Raw genomic sequence first — 26,677 nt, forward strand, 5'->3', positions numbered from 1 at the left:
TCCCGGTAGTATACACACGGTTAATTAAATTCAAATTCTTTATTTCGGACAGAGTATCCATAGTGTTAGTAATTAAGCAAAAACAAAACAAAAGATAATACATTTTAAACAAAAGTCCGAGGTCGGCTCAATAGGAGCACCCTTTGGCATGCTAAGTTTAAACCACCCACTTGCTGAGCAGCCCATCTGGTTGCTCGCCCTCTCTCCGGTAAGCTGTAAAAGCCATCTGAGGCTAACAGCAACAGTCCGTCCGAAAAAAAAAATATATCATTGATTGAATGGTAGATTATTAAAATTCGTTCACGGCAACATTTTGTGACGTGCTGTTATCTTGACTTTCTTGGTAAGTGACAGGACAGTAAGTAATTTAGTAAACATCACAATCATTCACAACGTACCTAGTATCCCTTGTAAATATGTTTATAATTGATTGATAGACTACCATACTATCACAATCATTATGGATACACTAGACTCCAACACTTTGTCCAAAATAGTGGATGTTCAGTGGAAACTGGAGGTTGTAACGAATACTCCGGGCGTCGGTTCAGACAACTTGCTATACACAGTGGTGCTTAAAACTGATTCTGGGGATGATGTACGCTTCAATTGTGGAAGTCAGGAACTGCAGGACTTGGTGTACAAGCTGAAAGACCTCGTACGACATTGTGAAGCTTCGAAAAGTGAACTTACGTGAATATTTGTACCCATCAACCCATTCATTTATATTAACTCATTGTAAATAAAATACTTTAATGTAAATTGTTTAATTTTACCCTTTATAATATTCCTATTAGTCCGAGGTTTTGGTGCTCGCAGATAGTATTATATCCAAATTTATAATGTATTTTATTCTGATCCTATAGATAGGAATAAGTATTAAAACCTATCTGTTCTACCAGACGTCCCGCTATTTACTTACCAAATATTATCCAGACTTGTCTAATTTTACCTACTGTGAATGGCTAACAAACAAAAAACTCCCTATAATGGTGATCTTTATTGATGCCTTTTTCAGGCATAGTGCATTTAGTGACCACATAAATGTACATAAATATTCGACCTTGCTACATTTACAATATGGTACAAAATCAATTGAAGTCATTAAAAATTATAAGCCCTTCTGTTATTCTAGATGTCCAGCTATCTACGTAACCAAACTCGTTTCAACTTCATAAATACACACAAACTTTCGTATTTATAATATTAGTTGTACTAATTGTTCCCAGAAAATTCATATGTCTGTATCGCATGGGTATATACAGAGTATGAAAGAAAGAATTTTTGTATTTGAAAATGAGAAAAAAAAAAAAAAAACCAAAGCTAAGTTTTAGCTTCCATAGATAGGCCTAAAGTAGTGCAGTGATCAGTGCAAATTTAAAGCTATCTTTTTCTATTTTTATTTGAATTCATTTTATATTATTTGAGTCAAAGGAGTCTAGAATGCAAGGTCTTTTTTTTTACTTTCCGAATAAGAAAGGTTCAAAACCTCAAGGTCTTTCTTTAATTTAAATTTCACAAAACTGTCCTCTTATAGGTGGTAGCTCAAAATATAATATGCAACAAATGATATACCACCTATAACAGGGGAGCACAGTTGATGTCAATTATTGTTTATCCTTTCAAATTAATTTTATAGATGTTGACTGCAGCACAAACTATGACATTTTCCAAAGTACCTGCTAGAATTTTGCAAATTGACAAGGTTACAGTTGTGTAAACAGTGGAATTTTCAAATGAAACAGCAATATTTTGTAAATTTTATGAAAATTATTTGTAACATAAATTAATATTATTTCATTTCACATCAAAAAATATTACATTACTTAATTACATTTGTGTCCATGATTTTAATATGTTATTTGTATAATATTATTTTATCAATAATCAAAAACTGCACATTTACACATCTTAGATGTCATAATTATTTTCTTTAGGCATTTATAAGGCACATTATTACAAGCATAATAATTGTATACATACACCTACAAGCGATGTTGGCAACACTCAAGTATGTATACAGAGATTCATGTTATTTTATAATAATTCTTAAGCTACAAATCACCAATACTTTGAAAAACCCTTTAAATAATGTTCACAAACAAAATTTATCGATTTTGGGGTTGAAGTTTTTTTTAAAGTAGTGACAAAATACATAATTAGGTCCAATACATATTCGGATATAGTATTTGGTCTAAAATATAAATACAGTCCCAGGCCATTCCTGCTAATAAGAATGCGATAGACGAAGATCATTCATCCATTTTAGACTAGTCTAATATGCAAGGGAAAGTCGACGTTAGTCTTAGTCATGCTTGATAAATAAGCATTTATTACGAGCATTAAAACATATATTCCTTTCCTTTATCAGTTACTAGAGCAGGGTTATAAGTTTATAAATGATATACTCAAGCCAATATACCCAAGCATGCTGTAGATACATAGGGCTTTCTACGCATATTTTATTGTTTTATTTTGTAAGCACCAAATTACCTACACATTTTAGTAAATTATTACACTTATCATTATCTTATAATAAATATAATTCAATCTCCAAAAATATTGTTTAAATTATTAAAAACACAACCTAAATGTTAAACAACAATTAGAATACTGGCAGTAGAAATCAAGTGATGTCATAAATATTATAAAAGCTAAAAATTTCTAATATTGGGTCAGCAAAAATAAGTTGGATACCTAAGATATTTTTTGCTGGCCCAACAAAATGTTTTCAATAAATCTTTGTATTTATTGGCCATTCATATTATTTTTATGGCACTGACAGAATACTTTAAATATAATTTGTATAAAATAATAACATGTTGTACTATTTCAATTATATATATAGATCAGCAATTTAAACAATTGCCAAGTACAAGACAATTTCATAAGATGTAGAGTACAATATAAAACAGTAGAAATTAAAAGAGAGCGCCACTTCCCTCGTAACGTTCACATTTTTGACGTAAACTTCATGAACATGGCAACAATTTCGCATGTAAATTTTTTTTTTCCTCTGCTTTCTACTGTCTTATATTTTACTCTAGACACGAAATGTTTTGCGTAAATGCCTCCCGCGGAAGCTTTCCATAACAATTGGTGTGTTACCCAGCAGCCTCCAGATCAAACGAATAAGTACGTGGTTGGAAAAAAAATTGAATGTCATTTTTACGACTTAAGCTTCGGCGCACATTATCGAAACAAATTGCCAGTAAAACCTCCTCCACCCTGCCCGCGCTCAAATAACTGAGGCGTTTCTGACAAAAAATCTGATAATGTGCGCCAAACCTTATAATCGGATGTCAAATCCTGCGAATAATTGAAAGTAGATAACCTTTATTTTTTCATCTTCTCAAGTATGGGCAGTATCATGTTGAAGGAGGGTCGTTTCCCGATGTCCTCGTTCATGCATATCTTGATCAGCTTGGAGATGTGCGGGGATACTCCTGGAGGGATGGAGATGCGGAGTCCTTCCAGAGCTATCTTCATGCCACATTCCATCGGAGAGAGGTCGGCGAAGGGTACCTGGTATTGAAGACAGCACATTAGAAATATAATTAGAAAGAGAGAAAGAAAATGTTTATGCCGCATATAAATAAAATAACAACAAGGTACACAATATCATTTTACTCAAATATAATATAGCCGAAAGGGCTGGCAGCTCAGCAATGCTGAAGGTACGGATCAAATCGCTGATTTTCAGCTGCAGCTATTAGCAGGTGACTGACGAGTAATCATATCTAAAAATATTATAACTGAAATTTCGATAGAAAGGTGCAAATGTTTATTCTAGGCACACTGGACGCGTCTAATTAGCATAATACCATGGCCAAAGCCCAGTACCAAAGTTGGTATAACAATATATATATAGCACCTGGGCGACCGAGCTTTGCTCGGGCTGTAACTTGATAATAAGCGGTTTCCCCAGAGATAAGACCAAGCTAGTCGTTTGGTCATCTCCGAAAATCCCCACATACCAAATTTCATCGAAGTCGTTGGAGCCGTTTCGTAGTAGCCTCCCCTGGATATTAATGCAGGTGACAGTAGAAGCCTCCTTAGTGGGTACCTCTCTGGTGGCGAGCTCCCACAGCAGCACGGCGAAGCTCCACATGTGGCAGGCCTCCCAGTTGCGGCGCGCGGGCGGCCGCTGCAGCGCCTCGGGCGCCATCCACGCCGGCGCGTACATGCGCCCCTTCTCTTGGAACGAGAACTTGGAGTCGGCCATGTTGATGCGAGCTGTCAGGTCCTCGTCGATCTGGGGATGGAAAATATGGCTTAAGAAAGATGTTTTAAAATTGATCCGGATGTTTCAGTGGGCGGTTGGGTTATTTTCAGTGAACGTACCTTTTTTATTTTTTGAGACGGTGGCGAAGAGGAGGATTCAGCTGGGCTGGATAGCATTTGGAAAACTACCGCCGCCGTGGAGGAGCGAAGACTATACAACGTAGTGTATGTGGATGACTTACCATCAGCGCCAGGCTTAGCCAACTGGGCGCACCGGGCGAATCATACCTTTGGCACCCTTTTACAAATAGCCACCGACAAAATGACAGGTCGTGTTTGTTGACACAAAGTACTCATAATTCTACGAGATAAGTCATAAAAGGTAATATGCTGACTCTAGTTTTCTTTTAGATCGATAAAAATAGTTATTCAAATTAAGTGGTCAAGTTGAGCTAGCGCGCGCGGCGCCCTGTAGCCCCTGGCACCCTGGACTGGACAGCCGCCCCGGTAGGTAGATGTTTCAAGAAGTGGTCATTTCAACAAGTGTTCCTTTTTCATTACGGTCTTAAAGCGCCGAACGGATGTGGATGACTCACCATGATATGCCGGCTGTTAAGATGATACTGGGGCAACTGATGATCCTTATCTTTCTGCAGCGAGTGCAGATACGCCATCCCGCGAGCGACGTCATGAGCCAGTCGCACGGCGGCCGCCGCGTCCACGACCACTCGGCCTCCGGCGCCGCCATGGAGTAGCGAGTATAGGGAGCCCCATGACATGTACTGGCAGATCACCACTAAAGATGGGGGGGAGATGCAGCAGCCGACCTGGAAGACGGATTTCCTCATCATCATCTCGGCACTGCAGGGTAGAGGCCTCCTCTCAGAATTAAAGCTTGGGCCGTAATTCGCTCGCGGGCCAAATGCGGATTGGGAACTTTACACACACTATTAAATTTCATCGCCGGTGTGTACTGGTTGCTTCAGGATATTCCCCTTGACCGTAAAGCTCGTGGTTAATTTCAAATGTAATTTCACACATTAATTCCGAAAAACACACAGGTGCGAGGCCGGGATTGAACTTACGATCCTCTATTTTGGGAACAGGGTCTAAGCCTCTAAAGAATGCAATAAAATATTTACAGTTTCAACGGGTGTGCTAATCAAATATTTATATAATAACCACCACACATTAATGACCACTCAAAATGCATAGTTACCACAGGCAGTATGTTGGGGTGCGAGAATATCCTGAGCTTGGGGAATTCCTCGTTGAAGTCTCGCTGCACGCGCGGGGAGCACTCCCGCACGGCCAGGATCTTGGCCACGATGTCGTTCTTCTGCCAGCGGCCGCGCCACGTCTCGCCTGAAACAATGGAAACACAATGACTTACTACAACACACCTAATCTATTCTCAACTCAATTCGAAATGCCCTGAAAGCATTTAAACATGGAACAAAACTCAATGCAAGAAATTCCCATCCCATATAAAAGTTCAACCCGTTTTTCCATAAAAACTACCTTTAAAACTAAATGCTCAGAAGCCTACCTGATGGAGTGACAGCGATCCTGGTATGCAGCGCGAGTTCATTGATATTGATGCCTTTGTGCCGCGAGAGAGTGGCGTCCCGGGAGCGAGTGCGCGTGCCCAACCACGATTGATCCTTGAACTGAATCTTCTTCATCTCTTGCCCTTGCTGGACTGCTAACTCGTGCAATCTGGATGGAACAGGTTAAATTGAGTCTTGAACAGTTAGTGGAGGCTGATTTCCTAATTCATTGCATCAGGCGTCAAAATAAAACAAAAAAAAGTCTTTTAGTAGTAAGTAGGCCACAAAAGGCTTTGTAAGGATTGCGGAACCCTTACAATTTCTTGGCATATACAACACGTGGTTGCTGAGCAGGGGAGTACTATCTACCTGTCCCCTGATTTTATACAATGGGGTTCCTCTTAGACAGAGTCAGAGGATCCAGCACAAAAATTTTATCGACAGTTCCAAGTACTGCGGCGATTTGATGACAAGTCACCGTCATCAGACTTTATCCTTTCTTTACCGCAGTTTTTCACAACCCACCGTAGTCAGGTCACTAATGAGTCACTATTTAAAAGGTCGGAATAAATATCGTTATAGATATGCTCTTTGCTAGTATATTGAATCAGGCTTTACTTTGCGGAGTACTTTATGATAGCTACGTTTATGCAAGGAATATGTGTTCATGCAGTTCCTCCAACTCCACACTGTAAGAACACACAACACACACACACAAATCACATACACACACGCACGCACGCACGCAAGCACGCACACACACAAATCACAATAACCTATCTATCACCACCACCACACTATACCGTTTCGAACTCGACCATCTTCAGAGCAACACAACTGCCAGGTGTCAGTCTAATATTTACAAATTTACCTCTGTATCAGCTGTCCTCTGGTCTTATCTAGCGGGGTGTCGCCATCCCTGTTAGCAAGGGACACGAGCGCGCCCGCAAGCACTAGATCTTCAGCAATGGCGCTGTAGCCCCAGAAGCAGGCATAGTGCAGGGGAGAATTGCCATGCGCGTTCGTGAAGTTAACGTCGACTCGATTTTGAAGCAGCTATAGGAGGAAAAAAAATTAGGTAAGGCATAGACAACATAAATTTTTCAGGCAGGATATTTTACAGATTTTACGAGGAAATATGAGGGTGACTAAAGTAAGGTCGCCAAGCACGAAGAATTTCGCGCAGTGACCTTCACTACTTGGCTCTGTCACTCGCGCGTGAATATTTGACGTCGCATACAAATTCATGTGTGTGTAAATACGCGCGAGCGACAGAGACACATACTGAAAGGTCATTGTACGAAATTCTTCGTGCTCCGCGACCGGTCTTTACTGAGTGCAGATTTTCGAGTAAAATGAAGCTACTATGACCAATAGCACACTTGTAATATTAAGATACAGTCACCAGCATCAAAATCCGACACAACAACGCATGCATCATTATTAGATATGACTATACTAGGGCCGGTAGGTGCGTCAAACATTTTTACAAGCTTCGCTGTGGCAGATATTGATGTTGGTGACTGTACCTATTAATACAAAGTAAAACATAATAAAGTGCTTCTAATGTTAATATGACAGAAAATTTGTCCAAACTAATATTGATGGATTCCAAAACATGTAAATGGGTGGATCAACTATTTCTTGTTGTTATTCTGTCCCGTCAGCGAGGGGACAAAAGTGCAGTTTAATAAAAGAAATATTGTGTCACATTATACTAACATGTTTATTAGATGACCAATTATAGAAGGGGCTTAAAACTACCAAAAAATGCATGTTTGATGGCACATTTGAATTCTTTAAACTTACGGTTTAAAGAGTGACACAGGAGCCCGTAACTATAGCAATGAGTGGCAAGAAAAAGTTGATCAACCCAAATGTTGTTTGCAACTCACAAGCTGCACAATAGGTCTGTGCCCGTGTGCCGCTGCCAAGTGTAGCGGCGTGTCATCACCCATGTTAGTGACATTGATACGAGCCCCTCGGCGGATGAGCATCTCGACAATCTTCTGGTGGCCTTCCTTGCAGGCCCAGTGTAGAGGACTGAAGTCATGGTCATCTCTGATGGTGATTAGATAAGTATATCAAGTAAAACACTAATAATTATTTTTTGGTGATTATTATCCTACCACCCAGGGTCCTTTATAAGGACCATATTGTTATTTGACATCAAACTCTCTCACAAGTGTAATAAAACTTGTCTTGGCCCACAGGTTAAAAGTAAAAAACTTCAGAAAAGGCAGCATGTAGTAATAATCATGTGTCTGTATAGACAAGATGATATTCCAAATTTGACAATTACATAAGTTCCATATCAGTTCTAAGCATTACTATGTGTAAAAAGGGCCTTTTAAAAGTTCTGTATCCAACCAAAATGTGACAAATGGAACCAGATAACTGTTGCTTCGCTGCCCATCTGTCTGTCACAAGGCTGAATCTGAAGAACTAGAAAGATTTACACATGTGTATTTCTATTGGCGCTAAAACAAGTTATAAAAATTTAGGGGGTCCTAGTACAAATATGATTAGTTTTAATTTTTGTAGGATTCATATTTTTGTTTTTTTTTGTATGTTACATTTTGTTTGTTTTAATTTTATGGATTTTACTTAAATAGCAGAGTCATAGATAACGAGTATTCATTACTTAATCTATTATTACAATAATGGGCAATATTTTAGTCTGTTGGATTATTCATAAGCACAGGTACAACTGTTTTTTTTGTTTAGGAAGAAAATTATTCAGTAAATGTAGTACTTAGTAAAAAATAATTTAACAATAAAACATCAAGAAGTAATTTGTTTGATAGATAGAATACATAATTACTTATTTCCATTGTCTTTACAACTATGAAATATTCCAGATTGATATAGTCCATTTATTAAATTCATGTTCATCTAATAAAACTAGAGACCACTATTGAGGACAAACTAAGTCAAGGAGAACATAATTTGCGATAAAATTCCTCAAACAGGAAAAACATGAATTGAAATTGCTGTAAATGTGTATCATTCTCTAAATATGTATGCTACTACAAGTAAGCTGCAAACATAATATCCGCTACGTTTCTTGCCGAAACTAATTAACAACAGTTGGTCTATTTTAACAGAATGCTGACACATATTACTAGACCATGAGTATCATGACATAAACAGAGTGGGCGTGTACTTCCAATGCCATAATCGGAAAAGTCGCGTATCCATATGGTCACAAAACAGCTTTAAAACATGTCCAAAGTGTCCAACTTACCCCTGGTTCATATCATGTTCCGTATCATCCAGCCAAACTCTTACTTGTAAGGCATTTCCTTCCCTGCACCACTGAAATATATCTTCCATTATTTTTTAGGTAAACTACACTAGCACAAACTAATACAGACGACGTATGTAAGGCACTGTTTCACTTGTTTCTAAATCTCAATGTATAAAAATGAAAATAAAATACAGAAAAAATAGTAAACTAATTTACGAGACGATTCATTCATTAGCATTTGACAGTTTCGCAACCACCGAAAATAAAATATAATCCAACAAAATGTTATATGATTGAATAGTGACATCATTATCTTTTACCTTTGTTACACTACACTGTATTGTATACTACTGTCTCTTTTTTTAGTGGCTAATAGAGGGCAAATGAAGTGCTTCATTTTGTAGCATAATATAGGGATACCAGATATAAAAAATCTATTTCAATAATTCGAGATTCAATATGGGCCGATATATAGGAATTACAGTCATGATCTGGCCGCTCTCGCTGGTTCATCTCTTAGAGAGAGCTGGAGAGAGAAGTGGATTGAATTGAAAGTTGCCAGATCAAGGGCAAACATTATTATTCTATTCAACCTAGCATTCCGTCTAAACCTTGGTTTGGCAAATTTAAATTTGGTATGAGAGCTACCTGTTGCCTTATCCGTATGAGACTGAGTCATGTTTGTACTCCCGCCAGCCTTGCTAAATTTAAACTGATCGAGTCTGATCTTTGTGAGTGTGGCTTGGGCATTGCAGACACTAATCATATATTCCTCTCATGACAACTCCTTCCTTTATGAACAGCTTACATCCTACAAGGTCCCATTACCTACCTACATCCATCTCTGTCCTTTTAGCCTCTAATGACATAACTATATATAACTTATTGAACTTATTTATAAATAATAATGATATAAAAATTTAAATATGTAAGTATTCCTCATCTCACTAAATTTAATTTATCATGTGTACCTATGTAAAATACTTATCCTTATTTCTTTCGTTTTAATCCCATATAATCTTCCCTGTTGAATTCCGTTTTCCGTATTCCAAATTCCCGTATTTTGTATTGATTTCGTTTCCTTACCTTTACGCGTCTGTGGCGATGCGCAAGCCAGAAAATATATATAGTGGTTCAGTAGAATGAATAATCATTCTACTGAACCACTCACGTAAGCAACTACAGTTGCCAAATGCTTCTGGCAGACGTCGCTATTGCAGCGCAAGACAAGAGCAATTCATGGCCGTTTTTTTTTTCACGCGAGCAACTGAAAAACCAAGTTCCTAATTATAGTCATAGCCCTCGCGTACTTTATAAAGGATCAATTAACACTAAACTAAGTTTGTTAAAAAATGTCAGGACTCGGGAGGATAGAGCTAATCAATTCGTGGGGGGGGCTACTACGAACTTCGATTATCATAGTTCGTAGTAGCCCCCCTGATGTCAATATTTTTTAGCTGTTTTTTTTTTTTTTTTTTTTTATACGACTGGATGGCAAACGAGCAAGTGGGTCTCCTGATGGTAAGAGATCACCACCGCCCATAAACATCTGCAACACCTATGTACTTTACTATTGAATTGAATTCTAATTTGACATTTTAAATTTATTTATTTCTTATTCTCGCTGACTATTTATTATACATAATAAGATTTATTTATTTTTGTATACATTTGGCGATCCTTTGTGAATTTCTTGTAATTAACTGACATGTGCTTATAATGTATTTTTTCAAAAGGTAATAAATAAATCTAATCTAATCTAATCTAATCTACTACTTTATTTACCAAACAGAACACAGAAAGCTACTTTTGAGCTCGATTCGCGAGTGACTCCATAAATATGTTTATTTATGCTCCATATATTGTGGGGTAAGAAAAAGTCAAAATTAAGACTTAAATGACTAGTCACAGCCGGAGAGCTGTTAAGGCGTAGTGCAATGCTCAAAACAGTCCTCTTTATCTTAAAATTTATTTAAACTTAAGTTAAAATACATTATTTTTTAGCGAAAGTGATCTTCATTGCATGCGATGGTGTGATCTTGAAGCCTTGGAGCGCCTCTTTAGCTGCAGCAGATTGCATTTCATTGGCAAATTCAACAAACGCGATGTCGTGTCTGTTCGGTACAAGACGCACTTCTTTGAAACCAGGGAATCTGAAAAAGAAATTATTTAATGAAAAATATATATTCAAATGGGCCTCTCTATTTTCACATTGTTATTGACACCTATATACAACATAATATTAATTTTCACTTTAACTGTATAAAGGACATTCAACAGGTTATATTAAACCTTAATAAGGTAGAGGCGATTTAGCAACCACTTGCATTGAGTTGGAAACTGAACCTTATTTATTTCAGAATACGTCACAATTTCCATAATGGAAAATCCAACTAGCTTTAAAAATATTCTTTGTCAGTAATACAATGTATGTATGTATTCGATAGCTGCTTTTGATTCTGTGGTAGCATGCTCCAATAAATGGGGCCTTATTAAGGGTTAAGTTAATTTCTCCAGAACTAGTGGCCTAACTGTTTAAAAGATAATCAAGAATTAAGATAAAAAGTATCAAGTGTTTTTCATTTATATCATAATTTTAGAAGAAAATTAAAAATGTTTATTAATACTAACTGGTTAAACAACATAGACAGCATCATTTCCGAAGTTTCATCAGGAAGATTTGTCAAGAACAGAATCTGGTTGGGAGGCTGTTCAATGTTGACATTGTTGAGGAGACTAGGCTGGCCGAAGCCAGGAATAACACCAGCACGGACATCTTTGTTCTTCTTCTTCTTGCCATCATCAAGACCCTTGGGCATCTTGGGACGCTTTGGCCTCTCCTGGAAGGTGCCCTTGATCTTGGCAATCAGATCACTGTCCGTCTTGCAGTACTGGATTCTCTGGAAGATAAAAAAATATAAAAAATTAGCAACCTTATTGTGTATGGTAGGTACAATGTTTAAAACCTTTAAAAATAAAACCCTTTAAATTACATAAAATCCTTACAACACTTGGATTTAAATATTCTACTTATAGTCGAAGATCCGAACTTGAAAAGATCTTCACCGGTCTGATAATAGAAAATATATTAGAAATGGATTTTCTAAAAATATCCTGGACAGGCTATTTTAATTATTAAAAAAAAATGTTTTTTTAATAAATTTTTGTTGCATCATCGAGATAATAAGAAAATTTTATATTAACTTAAAGTATAAAACCTATAAAATATGTAGACGTTGGGTTTGCTATTGTTTACCTGGACGAACTACTGGGTTGCCAGGTATAAATTCAAATAGTTATATTGATGCCCGTTACTTTCACTTGATTAGATAATAGAACAAATTGTATATCAACGTAAGCGCTGTTTTATTGTGAACACGTTGATATAGGGTTGTCTGCATTTAATTAAAAATAATTTAAAAAAAAAAAAAAATTGCCTGTCGGATTTTTTAGCAAAATCATTTCTAATATATTTTCTAAAATACTAAATTTATTATAAAAATACATTTCATCCTATTATCAGACCGGTGAAGATCTTTTCAAGTTCGGATCTTCTACTATTATACCATAACATAACTTACTTAGATATTATTTTTTAGCAGCTTTTTTATTCCCGCCAGGAGTTTATAAATTAAATTGTTGTGTATTTTTTTCACAATTACATTGTGTGTGTTGCATTGCAAGCTTTATACCACAAACATTTGTATCTTGCCATTCCGCTGATGCTAATATTATTTAATATGAGAGTGAGGGATGGTATAATACAAACTTTGATTTTCGATTAACAGGACCGCGCGGGTATGGATTAATAAGTGATCAATCATTATGGAATGGCAATCTACCACAATATACAATATTTTCACCCATCTAAATAGCAGTAAGAGTTGGGTAGAAGAAGCTTACCATTGGTTTATCGTAGAAAGGGAACCCTTGCATACTCCGCAAGGCGACAGTAGCGCTAGAAATTTCCTTAAAAATAACGAAAGCTTGCCCTCTCATCTTTAGCGTCTTCAGTGCCACAATGTCCAAAATCTGGCCAAACTGTGAGAAAATAGCGTACAGAGACTTCTTTAATTCCTCCTTTTTGATCTTTTCGTTTAAATTATTTATGTAAATCGTGTGGTTCGGTCGAATATCCATCGCTAAAATATAGTAATAAAATTTGAGGTTATGCTTCATAACACGTATTACAATAAATAGACAACGTATAATTTTGTTAGAACAAGTAATTAAACCAAAAATGTGCACCTGAAGACGGAATACTCACTCATTTTGAGGGATTTGTATAATATACAGCTACAGAAGACTAGATTCGGGAAGCGTACCCAATTATTGTTAATAGTTCGTAATTCAGCGGTGTTGAATTTTTTTTTGCTATTAGTGCAAACTATAACACTATACGGAAACTTTGTCAATAAACTCTAATATCTCACCTCTACCGTAATTATTAATTATTTCTAAAAACGCGGTAAGCGATGCCGAACTAAACCAACCACCAAACGAAACGAAACTAAGCGAAGCCAAGCGAGCGAGATTGAAGTTTGAGTTTGACGTATGACTGACGTTGACACTTGATATCCCTTCGTGTGGCAAATTCCCGCTCCCGGAGAAAAAGAAATATACGCATTATGGCGGATGTCATTTTTTATATTAGCGCGTATGTGGCATCTGACCCGTTCCGGGACACATAATTATTTCGCGCATCTGGCGGCCGGCCTGCTCCGGGAGAGTAGCTAAGGACTTTTTTAAACGTGCATTTAGGCGGCTAATAAGCATTCTGCACTGCTCTAACTTATACTGAAGCTTAATTATAGAACAAGGATAGACTACACTGCAACAGCCACGTCTCTCTCAGAACTAATCTTGAAACATGAGTCACTTTATAACACCGGCGGGACGCCGCCTGATAAGGCCCACATTTAGTAATGCTCCTACTGCTAAAAAATGTATGGAGTGAGGTGATTTTATGACTGTATGTTTTAAATTAGGGTATAGTATTGTAAACAAAATACAAATATTAATGAGAAAAAGTATCATTTATTAATTATGATATGGTATATCGAGAATTGGAAAAAATACAATGAGCATATATTTACTTTACAATATTGTTTTATTTTCACACTTTATACATATTTACCGTATGCAATATGATAGCGTACTTAATTAAGAATCAAAATGCTACATTTTATTACGCTTATAATACATAAAAGCAGTAAAATTTAAGTTTTTCTAAACATCGAAGACTAGTTTAAATTGTCCATCCTAGACCTGTGCCAAATGTGGTAAAACTTACAAAATGGCGGCCGCCATAACTAGCCTTTTCCCTTCTCTCCCGGAGCCGTACAGGCGCCAGATGCGCGTAAATGAGCAAAATGGCGGCGCCAGACGAAGGGATATTATAATGCTACGCTACCAGAACAAATGAAACATATATTGAAATTACGAAAAAACTATGAAAATTATCGAATTAAAACTAAAATACCAACGAATTAGAGATAATTTATAAGTACTTTGAGTAACTTAGCGAAACAATGAATATTTTACTTTTACACATAATAATAATAATAAAACACATATTATGTGTAAACATCCTTAAAAGATAAAAAAATGTTTATGGTTAAAGTGTTGCCTTGGTATTGCCAGTCAATAAAACCTAACCTAACCGCACCCAAACCAAACCACAACTATGAAATGAAACAATATAATTGAATTTATAATTGAATGAAACGTGCCATTGATTACAAATTACGCAGACCTGACCAGACCTGGCATTGAGGAGAAAAATAATAATAATTTAAATAAAAAATAATAATAACCACTATAGGTTATTCCATTCCAGGTTATTCTATGGGTCACGTCCTACGTCACGTCACAGTCACAGGTCACAGACTAGGCAAGCAGACAAACAAATAACAAAATTATAATTGTTTTTTTTTTCGCGCTGTCATCGTTCATCCATCATTACCTCTCATATTTCGTTTTCTAGAATTTTTTTACCGTACAGCGGCAAAAACTACTAGACACTGGCAAAATTGTCCTCCAATGGACAGCGCCATATTTTTCTAAAAATCTAATCTAAATTATAATTTTGGCGCGCTGTCATTAATTCATTTTTACGTGATTTGTTTTACACATACGGTAAGTACGTAGGTCATGAATATTTGATTGACCAAACCGACTAATAAAGATCATAACAGTAACATAAGTTGTACAACAACTGTATATTATACAGTCTCTGAATTGATTCTTATGCAGTGGTTTTAGTTTTCTTAAGATGCACGACACTATTGGTTTCGATACTGTTACTCCTGATTTATGGCTTGCAAATGAACAAATTTGGAAGGAAAGACTTATAAATCTTCGTCATTGGCACAAGGTAGAGATATTTTTTAAATTAATGTTATAATATTAGTCTCGTCCTGTCTAGTAGATATTGTGACCTTCGTATAACCTTTCAGATACCTCTTATAAACTCGAATGCTTCACATAATCTCCCCGACGGGACGCTGGTGCGATTCCGAGGGATGATACAGGATATGCACAACCCGGAATTCTATTTTAATCAGTTTGAAGTCTATAACACTGCCACTAATGAGGTTAAGAACAAGTCTGGGAAGTATCGGGATACAGCTAACATTTTGGTAAGTCTCGCTGCATATACAATACAATGACTTTTTATTGTACACCACAAATAGTAAGAGATACAGAAAACAGATATTTATTGATGCAATAAATTTAAATGGACATTTCTAATTATCCTGTATGATTTGGGTCAATCCACGGTAACTCAATTATTTCATAGTCACTATACATAACAATCTTTTTGTATATTTCAAATGTATTGCTGCCTATATCGAAAACATGATGTTAATATCACAAAGGACATCAGTGTGAATAATAAATTGAAGTACTTTTCCTTTGAATTAATTAATTACTGACAAAATAACAAAACAATGACATAAACAATTGAACTTCTTTAATATTTAACCAAATTAAATCAAAGATACCTATAATTAAACTAATAAATTTTACGAACTCGCGTTACGTCGATTTTGTGACTCACGTTACTTGCGACTAACAGAACACTTAAATATTTATGAAATATAGTATACTGTGCAGTACAAAATGCCAATTTTTCTTTTTTTAATTCTGCAAGTGGGATATTTGTGTTATCTTTATTCCTTTGTCAAACGCTTGGGAAATTTGAGCTTTCTGCAATTTTCCACACTTCCAAGTTTATATGGCACCTCAATATGCCAATAACCTATGGAGTCTTAGAAACTACTGCATCTAAAACAGTTTCTTTAGAAACAGCTTCGGTTTCCCGAGGAGAGAGGTAGATATCTTTTACAGAAGACTCCTTTGCTGCATTGGTAAACAGCAATAAAGATAATCCTCTTTTGTTTATTCTACATTAAAAAAAAAACAAATTCAAAACTTAATTTTTTTGCAGTTTTGTCCGAGATACGTAGATTGACCCATTTTATTAAATTCACCATGAATATATTTTGCAATATTGATTGAGAAAAAAAAATACATAAATTAAATTAGGTACACTCATATTTATAGTTTGGGTATGTTGCAAACCAATCTGTAGCTCTGTATTGCTTTAGTTTGGTTATTTCGATTTTATTGTGTTAGATGCTGCCAGCAAAGCAGTCCCTGGCAAATTTACTAAAACTACTACTAAAACAATCTTTTGCACATTTCAGGAAAATGAAAAGATCAACTACACAGAGAACCTGCAAAGTGCACAACGTCAGACAATGGTCGTAGTCTCCATCCCAGGCTTGAATGCCTGGGCGCAAAAAATAGAAGACACTCAGAACCACCTTGACCTTACGGAACCAAACTCTTCTAAACGGCTCACATCAGCCACGAAACTAAAGAGATGTTATGATGATACAGAAGAAGACGACATGGAAGTAGAACAGGATGAGACATGCAAGGAACAGAAGACGAAAGAAACAGAGAATAGAACTGCTAATGTGGTGTCACGAGAACACTTGCTTAATTTCCCGTTGCCTGATGTTGCAAGCAAATCTTGCATAGTAAAGGTAAGTTTCAGTTTAGTCTATAGTTTTTCAATGTGGGCGATAACGCTCCCTCGTGCGTTGAGGTTTTCAGGAGAGTAGCAGCAGTAGAACAGCATCATCATCATCATCATCATCATCATCATCATCATCATCATCATCATCATCATCATAATCATCATCATCATCATCCCAGTCTATATATAACCCACTGCTGGACAGTACAACACTGAGAAAATTAGGAAATGTTACTTAGTAAAAGAAAAAGATGAGCTTATGAAAAAAAACCGGCCAAGAGCGTGTCGGACACGCTCGAAATTGAGTTCCGTAGCCATTACGAAAAAAGTAAGTAATAGTTTTCTAAGAATTTCGTACTTTGTACGGAATATTCCTAGTTTAGGTATATTTTATACCTTAGGCTGCTATTTACTTTGAAACTACTAATAATTCTCAAGAAAACTTAGCGGTTATGGTTTTACTACCATCCTGAATTTTTTTAAATTTTTACACCCACCGGTTTAGATTTTAGAGGGGGGGGGGACGCTCGATTTTAATGAAAACCAACCCCCTAATGATTTTAAAAGACCTATCCAACGATACCTCACACTACAAGGTTGGATAAGAAAAAAAAATCACCCCTGCCTTACGTCTATGGGAGGTACTAAGTTTTTTTTTTTGAATTTTCTTATTGTACCATTTGGTTGGCATATTCGTGCAAAATAACAGCTTTCTAGCATAGTCCCTGAGCAAAGCCCCGGACGGACAGACATGACGAAACTATACGGGTTCTGTTTTTGCCATTTTGGCTACGGAATCCTAAAAACGGTAAGATGGGCAAAATAAGGTTAAGAATCTATCTTTGCTGTGATGACATCTTCAAATTTGAGCCACTCGTTCTGTCACAAATTATACTCTGTCTCTGTGCCACTTTTAAGTTTTAGTGTATTTAACTTTAGAATAGTAATACCTATGGGTCAGTTCAGTTCACACCAAGACGCGACACATTTGTTATAGAGCGACTCAAAATATATTTTTCACTTCTCATGCTCGTAAAGTTCGTGTTTATGCTGGATCTAGGCGACATAAAATGACTTTTAATGATCTAGTGCATAAAATACAATCTTCGTCTAAGACCAAGGCAATTATTAGGTGTAAACAGCCTCAAACAAAGAAGTTTCTACATATTTTTGTAATAATTTTTAATTTGTATTAAACTAAAAATCAATCAAATCAATCAAAATAGACCAAAACTAAAAATTTATAATTATAATCGTAATGCGTGAACAATAAAAGGTACCTAGTAAGTGAAGAATTGTTTCCACTGTTGCTATTTCATTTCCTAGCCATCGAAGTGAAAAGCGGAATGTTAAACTCGAGCATTAAACCCATTTTCCCCTCGACGTGTCTATCCACCCTCGCCGTACCGGCTTGGGTGGCTATATGAACGTCTCGGGTAAAATGGCTCGTTTTATGCTCTTGTTGTACAATCTACTATTATTTACTACACGAAAAGGTACACATTTTATTATGAGGATTCAGAATATGTTGCACCACGCAGCGTTGCGTCACGAGATGCCTCGCGAAGCCGCGTGATGCGCCGCAAAAACACTGGCCTCTTCCAGTATCATCGCGCCGCGTCGCGTCTACGTGTGAACTGACCCTAAGTTAATAATGTTAGTGCAAAAGGAGTGTGTGCACTTGTTGCAACGATAGTTTACGATAATACCTGAAAGTCATACGCATCCCAATTTTTTTCGCTTTTAATTTCCCCTACTGAACAGGCCACAACCCTAAACAAAGATCACACTAAGAGCTTGTCCAGATGAGGCGATTTACGCGCGAGGGAACTCGCGCGTTCCCGAGGTACTGGGGCTACATATATCCCGTCCAGATGATGCTGCGCGTTTCGCAACTCGCGCGTAAATCGCGTGCAATGAGCGCGACTCTCGACTCGCACGTACTACGCGCGAGCGCCGCGCTAGTTGAGATACCCAGGCGCCATTGCTGCGTCCACTACCACGCGCGACTCCATGGCGAGTGGACGTATAGATTTTATATTTTTATTGTAGTTACTGTTAGTTATTACGCGCGTAAAACGCGTCATCTGGACGCAATATAAAATGAAACGCGCGAGTCTACTCACGCGTAAATCGCCTCATCTGGACAAGCTCTTAGGGCCTCCGCTAATTCGCGCGAATGCACGGCGCGGGCGATGTTCTGTTTCTATAGCTTTGAAATGAACAGAGACCCGCCTCACGCAATGCAGCTCTATTGGATGACATGAAACAAGCACGACGCGCGTTAGTTAGCAGAAGCCCCTAGTCCCTCAAATGACAACCCAATTCGACTCGAATCAACATTAAAAATATCTCCTCACAGATCTACACAGAAGACGACCAGCTAAAATTAAACGAGATGATTGAGGTGGTAGGCTTCTTGTCAGTAGACCCAACCCTCTCCGGTGAGTTCCAGCCAGAGAAGGACCCTTTAGTTAACCCACAGAGCGAGAATGAAGTGGAGGCTATCACGCTCAACCCACCGCCAAGTCTTGTGCCACGGCTACACGCAGTGCATGTAAAGAAGTTGGAACATTGCAACCCGTTGGTTGAGGGAGAATTTGATCAAAGTAAGTATAAAATAGAAGCAGTAAAATATGTGTTATCACGTCTCTTTCTTATTGTTTCTTATTGTCTTTCTTATCTTTGAGTTAAAGCAACCGTAAGAAATAGACATAGTTATTTAAATAAGGTACACGGGTCACTCACATGTGCTCGGCATGTTTGGAACCTGTCTGTCTGTCTGTTTGGAACCGGCAACTGCGCCCTAGCTATGTGAAAGAGGAGCTGGATGAAAGCTGTATTAACCGAAACATGTTACTATAATATTTCCAGACGAGGTGCTAAAACAAGCGAATTCGGCGCGTGAACACCTGTTGAAAGCTCTCACAGAGCTGCTATTGGGCGACCAGTTAGCTGCCGAGTACTTGATTTGTCATCTCATCGCTTGCGTGTAAGTTACAGTCGCGTCTACGCTTACGATACATTTGTAGCATAGATATTACAACGATGTTTCACGCATTAAGCCTTTTTGAAAAGCGCGAAACAATTTTAGCCAATAATGAGTACGTTTGCGCGGGTAAAATCTTGAGCAGCGATTGGTCAAACGTGCACGCCGTTGCGGTGACCGCCATTTTGTTCGTCGCCGCGCCACACGTCATTGCGTCAGTCAGTTGCTTACCTACCATTGCATATTCATAAGTCTATGTTGCATTGGCTTTTTTTTTTATTCGACTGGATGGCAAACGAGCAAATGGGTCTCCTGATGGTAAGAGATCACCACCGCCCATAACATCTGCAACACATGCGTTGCCAACCTAGAGGCCTAAGATGGGATACCACAAATGCCAGTAATTTCACCGGCTGTCTTGCTCTCCACGCCGAAACACAACAGTGCAAGCACTGCTGCTTCACGTCAGGATTAGCGATCAAGATGGTGGTAGCAATCCGGGCGGACCTTGCACAAGGTCCTACCACCTGTAAAACCTGTGTTGGTGCTTGCATCGTTTAGTTTCTCATTTGTCAATACTCTTCTGCGCGGTTGAAGATTGCCGATGTTACTTATATTTGTGGTCCAACCGAATATGCATACAGTACTAGAGGATATGTTTAAGAACCACTTATATCCTGTTATTAAACAGACGGATTGTTTAGAATTAAAAGCGTTATAATAACTTGTATAGCTATGTCCAGTAATGGACATCTGTCAGCTGATGATAATAATGATGAAGCTCCAATTGTCCAGGTACCTCCGCCAAGAAACCCTGACCCTGGGCTCGTGCTGCCTCAACATATCCAACATGCCGACCCGCCGCTACCCGCACTACGCCAAACAACTCTACGATATCATCCAGCAGTTCGTCACTAAGAGCTACTATCTGCCGCTCACTATCGAGAACATGAATACTATGGCCTTGTTGCCCAAGTAAGTATATAATCCAATACCCAAGCTAGATTAGCCTTAGGGCCTTTTCACACTACGTCCGATCAGAATCCGACCCGACCCCTTGAAAATACGGTCCGTCGTAGTCGCAGAACTTTTGTATGGTTCCGTCATCCGATTTCTCTCCGATGTAGTGTAAACTACCATACAAAATTCTACGACTACGCCGGACCGTATTTTCACGGGTTCGGATCGGATTCGCATCGGACGTAGTGCGAAACCGTCCTAAGAAATGAAATTCATTATGTCATATGCAATACGATATTTGACAACTCCTGAATTGGCCATGTCTTATATATTATTATCAGCGGGTCCACTTTCTGGAAAGTCAGGGAAAATCAGGGAAATTTGTTAGACATCGAAAAAGTCAACTCGTGATTGATTTCTCAAAACTTAGCTAGATATTTTGACACCAGTCATTCCAGTTCTGGGCGACGTATTAAAGAGTGGCACCATAAAAACAGTCAACGAAAAAGTGAGCACGGAATTCCCATCATCGGGTCTAGCTTAGTATCTCGGGCAGTAAAAAAATCATACAACCAGCTTTGAAATGTACATAATTGATCAGGGAAATTTAGAAATGTGGTCAGGGAAAAGTCAGGTCAGGGGTTTTTTTTTTAGTATTTGTAATAGCGGAGTGATTATGAAAATATAGATACGAGTATGCATACAGTGTTTAGCGAAGAGAATACTTAAATTGGTTGAAAATTGAATTTATAATGATTTTTTGAAAAATCTATATACCTGTCTCTTTCTCAAACAATTTTGTCTATGCAGCAAGTATGGCGTTTCTTGCGTGTGACGTCATATGCAAGTCTTTCTCTGTCTAATCTTGACTTCCATACCTTTATAGCTTTGTTATTTGTAAAGGTAGCTTAAAAATTTATTCTTTATTCGGTAACAGGCATTCTGAAGTTTTAATTTATTTATATTTATAGTCAAATACCGTATTTCTATTCCTATTTATGTTATAAATGCGAAAGTTTGTGAGTATGTGTGTGTGTATGAATTAAATGAATTTCTTTGCTCACCCACGACCTTAAAGCCGCGGTTGAGTAAAGAAATTCTTTTAGTTCATTGATATGGACCACCGCAAAGTAACAGCTGATTAAATAAATTGTGTGTGTGTGTGTGTGTGTGTGTGTGTGTGTATGTTTGTTACTCCTTCACGCTTGAACGGCTGGACGGATTCGGATGTAGGATGTAGATGGAGGACGTCTGGAATAACACATAGGCTATATTTTATTTCGATATTTCCACAAGATAGGGATTGGCCGCTTGTAGACGTCCGTTGTTTTCACCGGATAACGGACTGATTTTTTTGCGTTTTGGCTTACAATTATTGTGTGTACGTACATGGACCGGACACTTGTCCGTCGACTTAGTCATACAATACCGGAAGTCCGGCAAAGAAAACGGTCCGTTGTCCGGTGAAACAATAGACGAATACAAGCGGCCATAGGATAACAATCTCGAAATCACATCCGTTTGGCTTAGTCATAAAAGTTTGCATGGCCGTTTTTACGATACAGCTCCAACTGCAACTGTGCTAAATACTTGTGTTGTAAGTCATTAAATAACATTTTAGATTAGTAGAATTACTAGACTGTTTTGATAAATACAACTTTGAGTTTCTTCCCGAATTCTTCTCAACACGAAATTTTCCGAACTCTTCCAGAAAAGACTATGACTGCAATCGTCTAACAAGCGGTGTACTACAACTCAGCAAACATACTCACCTACTCCTAGATGAAACCCAGATGGAACAGGGCCGCTTGGATGCGACCGGCGTGGGCAATATTACAGCTCTCGGCAATCTTATTAAGACGCAGAAAGTGGAATACGATTTCAAATATTACAAGATGGACTTTGAATCGGATGTTGCTGTTCTGATACTGAGTGAGGGGAAGTCATTGCTACCGGTATGTTGTGTCTTAATTCGACTAAAAAAATTCGGATACCTATAAAAACGTCCCTTTGTCCTTTCAAGACGTGTTTTCATTTATTTGGATTATATTAAAAAAAAAATTGTGCATTTGAATGGTATCTGTGATAAGATGCTGTTTTGCCATACTGAGTCAATTCACTGTCATTTTGCAATACAATGTCTTTTTTTTTTTTTTAGAAAAATATGGTTCTGCCCATTGCAGGACAATTTTGCCAGTGTTAGGTGTTAGGTTTTGCCGTTGTGCGGTAAAAAAAATTTAGAAAACGAAATATGAGAGATATATGGTAGATGAACGATAACTCAATACAATGTCAACTGTTAAAATTCTTTTTTAAGGGTTGACATTGTATTGCAGAATTAATCAGCGTTAACACACTATTGCAATACACAGCGTCCCTATGCTGTCTCTGCTTGTTTTGTCTGAATAAAGCTAGGGACACACTTATCCCACGTACGCTACGTAAGCAATGCATTATGAAACCTAGACCCTGATATTTGTATACTTAGAAACATACTTGTTACGCAATGCCATCATCAGGGTCCAGATTTCATTAAGCATTGCATACGTTGCGTACGTGGGATAAGTGTGTCCCTAGTTTAAACAGACTGCATCACATATATCTGTTACATAAATTTTAATAATGAGTGGTGCAACTGGCCCTAAGTCTTGGATTTGTTATAGAGTGACTATCACGTCCCATTGAGGCCCGAGGAATCTTCCCTGGAGATATTTGATGCCATCGTCGAAGCTGCCACATATTATTTGAAGGAGGACATCATGAACCTAATAAGGATGTATTTGACGAATCTCAAACTAGTCAAGTACACTATACCCGATGATTTGAAGGTAGCTATGGTCATAGATCACTATCTCATAGGAAACATTGTTATCTAGCAGAAAAAGTCCTATGGCCCGGTACCAACATTTTTTTTAAATCTTATTTTTTAATTTAACGAGGCTTTAGGACACCAAATGTGACTATGTCAGCCTCGTAGGCCTCAGGTACATGTTACACTCTTTCTTGTACTGGAAACCCGGTCTCTGGATGCAAAGGCCTGTTTAATGAATGAACCTGCAAATCAGCATCGCTTCTACTGAAAGTGGTTGGCATCAATTAAAATTAAGCCTCTAATTTAGATACGCTACTACAAAATGAGTCACAGTTTTATATTGTTTAGCTACGAGGGATTAATTTAAATAAGACTAATATTTTTAACAACTTCAATTAAATTTGTACCATATTGTAAGTTTAGCAAGGTTGAATATTTAAGGTGCCCAAGATATAGGCACTGCCTAGTTTGGGGCCCGCTGACACTGTATTTTATGTTACACTGTTTCTGCATCAATAAAAACTTTTCATTTCATTTCATTTGTGTACATTTATGTGGTTGCTAATGCACTACGCCTGGAAAAGGGTTAATTAAAATTGATCTACAAACAGACAAGAGTTACTTTCTCACTTTATACTATTACAGATAATTTAGTATCTGACATCACTAATCTATGTATTGACATACTTTATGAACTCTCAAAAGGCGATTTTCCTATAGTTTTTTGGCGACAACTGTGCGGACACTAAATGGCCTGCCTACCCAATTGATTATTTATTTCTTTGAAAGCAAGCAAAAATCAAATTTTGTAGTTAATTAATTAATCTGGATTTCAGTGCTAAAAGCGCTTAATTTAATTTTATTAAAGTTGTGTCTTGAAATTATACAGAATGGTGTCATAATTATGTCCAATAAGAGCGAAAAAGACGTCGATCGGTTCGGACGACGAGAAGACGTCTTTTTCGCTAAAGCGTTTTTTGGTCGGTTTAAACCGATTCCGCGTCGATAGATGTAGGGAGACCCTAAAATTTAAATTTTCTTTTATCTATTCAGTCAATTTCAGTCTCTAAATAACGTCAACCAACTCTGAATTAATCGTATTGAAATAGACTTATTGATATGGACCTTTAAACCTGATTCAATAAAAATATAAAGATATGTTTAAAAAATATTCTTGAATGCTTATTTACAGTTTGTAGAAGACGATTTTATTGAGATGCGAAGAAACTCTACTACTGAGGAACCAGTAAGCGCAGAAGATTTGCACAGATTGTTGGTTTTGGCGCGGCTGGTCAGCCTGTCACGAGGGCATGACAGCCTGAACAAGGAGTGCTGGGAGATCACGAAGAAAATGGAAGCAGACATTCAGAACCGATTGAAAAACAGAGTTGCTCCTGTATGAAAAGTTTGGATGTGAAATATAGAAGTGTTGCAAGTGTAGTGCATTTTGTAAAATGATCAAGTTTTTTAAAGGTTTGTTTTTTATTTAACATAATTTTACCACTGTGCATTGATTGAACCCAAATATAGGAGAGATCTCATTAAGTTTCTTTCAAGAATTGTGTACGAGTATTCTATCATTATTGCCTCCTTGTAAGACTTATGCAATAAACAAAAAAAAAACATCTGATCTGTTACTAATAGATAGTGGTCATGGTAAACTTAGTCATGCTAAAGTTGCTGTTACATAGAACCAATTTTTTTTATGATGTCATCCTACTAATGATTTAGCCTAAGTTTGCAACCTCTTTGAAAAGCTTATAAACTTTATGAGTCATATAAGTTGTCACTGTCAAATGCATAGTCGTGAATATTTAAAGGTGGGGCAACATGAAATCGCTCGACGCTCGTTACGTGTCAAATCTGGTCACGTGACATATAGCGACAAAGCTGAAAATGTTGAGCTTTATCGCTGAAAAAAAAAACGTCTTCAATTTCAGAAAAAACACTTTTTTTTATTTACTCTAATTTCTTTTATTTGTAACACTGTCACGACTGCTACTAAATGAGATTAAGAAATCAGTTTCCAAGGCCAAGATCAATCAACCAGATTTATCGCTGCAAATGAGCGACTAGCGACTGCATGTGGGGGCACCCTTAAGGTCTATGACTTACGGGAATTCCCCATAAACTGATTAAGTGATTATCGTTTACTTTTGTCTACAATAATTCCAATGTATATTCCAGTATCCAGTGGTCATACATCCTCACTTGTTGAATTCAATTTAGCAGGTTATTACTTAACACATTCACGACCACATCGCCACGCTCGTGACCAGTAGCAGAGTATTTCCGCTTAGTAGCGAAAATTGCCTACGAACAGAGAACACAATTTTATTGTCGGGTTCTTGGCACTGAATGTGTATTTTTAGGTCTTGCGGGGTTACTCCGAAATTCGAAAATCGAAGTTCGTGTCGTTCCGTCTTTCTGACGCTTATATTGCACTTATACCTACTATTTAATACGAGAGTGAGAGGGACGGTATGATATGAACTTCGAATTTCGGAGTAGGCCCTCTGATTGATCACTGATTAAAAACATAAGTCTTAAGTAGAAAGAAAACAATATTTAAAGATAAACTTTAATTAAGAGACAAAGAAATCTTTTCCTTTTAAAATTAAACCTGTGCAAAGCCCAGGCAGTCACTTGTCTGTTGTAAAAATCATTTTTAATACAACAATCAATAAGTCAGGGATAGCGAACGAATGGCACGCGCGCCAAGCCCTATACCACGAAATTCCTACTTCGTATCTTGCCGTCCCGCTCACGCCTATATTATTCCATACGAGAGAGGAGGACGGTACGATACGATACGAACTTCAAATTTCGTAGTTGTGGCACG

The 26,677-nt window shown here is 37.5% G+C and overlaps 3 protein-coding genes across 5 annotated transcripts; 1 reads left to right on the top strand and 2 right to left on the bottom strand.

Moving 5' to 3' along the window:
- Nucleotides 1-1,434: 1,434 nt before the first annotated feature.
- On the bottom strand, nucleotides 1,435-9,295 carry Ilk (integrin linked kinase). The gene is made up of 8 exons (XM_074091459.1): nucleotides 9,022-9,295; nucleotides 7,670-7,835; nucleotides 6,646-6,830; nucleotides 5,774-5,943; nucleotides 5,444-5,589; nucleotides 4,821-5,051; nucleotides 4,067-4,255; nucleotides 1,435-3,525 (listed from the first exon to the last, which is right to left on the bottom strand). Exons 1-8 carry the CDS (start codon nucleotides 9,108-9,110, stop codon nucleotides 3,337-3,339), a joined length of 1,365 nt encoding a protein of 454 aa, XP_073947560.1. The 5' UTR covers nucleotides 9,111-9,295; the 3' UTR covers nucleotides 1,435-3,336.
- A 1,570-nt stretch (nucleotides 9,296-10,865) lies between these two features.
- snf (U1 small nuclear ribonucleoprotein A snf) lies at nucleotides 10,866-13,578 on the bottom strand. The gene is made up of 4 exons (XM_074091463.1): nucleotides 13,292-13,578; nucleotides 12,928-13,166; nucleotides 11,656-11,924; nucleotides 10,866-11,177 (listed from the first exon to the last, which is right to left on the bottom strand). The coding sequence occupies exons 1-4, from the start codon at nucleotides 13,293-13,295 to the stop codon at nucleotides 11,018-11,020; spliced, it is 672 nt and encodes a 223-aa protein (XP_073947564.1). The 5' UTR covers nucleotides 13,296-13,578; the 3' UTR covers nucleotides 10,866-11,017.
- Nucleotides 13,579-14,922: 1,344 nt separating this feature from the next.
- LOC141430651 (mini-chromosome maintenance complex-binding protein) lies at nucleotides 14,923-25,307 on the top strand. Of its 3 annotated transcripts, none has more exons than XM_074091460.1 (10): nucleotides 14,923-15,162; nucleotides 15,280-15,400; nucleotides 15,483-15,665; nucleotides 16,737-17,081; nucleotides 19,437-19,683; nucleotides 19,949-20,066; nucleotides 20,859-21,038; nucleotides 22,735-22,978; nucleotides 23,687-23,851; nucleotides 25,028-25,307. In XM_074091460.1, the coding sequence occupies exons 2-10, from the start codon at nucleotides 15,299-15,301 to the stop codon at nucleotides 25,235-25,237; spliced, it is 1,794 nt and encodes a 597-aa protein (XP_073947561.1). In that variant the 5' UTR covers nucleotides 14,923-15,162; nucleotides 15,280-15,298; the 3' UTR covers nucleotides 25,238-25,307. The 3 variants fall into 3 exon arrangements, with proteins under 3 accessions (XP_073947561.1, XP_073947562.1, XP_073947563.1); XM_074091461.1 differs by having other exon boundaries at nucleotides 15,289-15,400; XM_074091462.1 differs by lacking the exon at nucleotides 15,280-15,400 and having other exon boundaries at nucleotides 14,924-15,162.
- The last annotated feature ends 1,370 nt before the right edge of the window (nucleotides 25,308-26,677 follow it).

This window comes from Choristoneura fumiferana, chromosome 8 (assembly GCF_025370935.1).
Source record: "Choristoneura fumiferana chromosome 8, NRCan_CFum_1, whole genome shotgun sequence".
In the NCBI taxonomy this organism is placed as follows: domain Eukaryota; kingdom Metazoa; phylum Arthropoda; class Insecta; order Lepidoptera; family Tortricidae; genus Choristoneura; species Choristoneura fumiferana.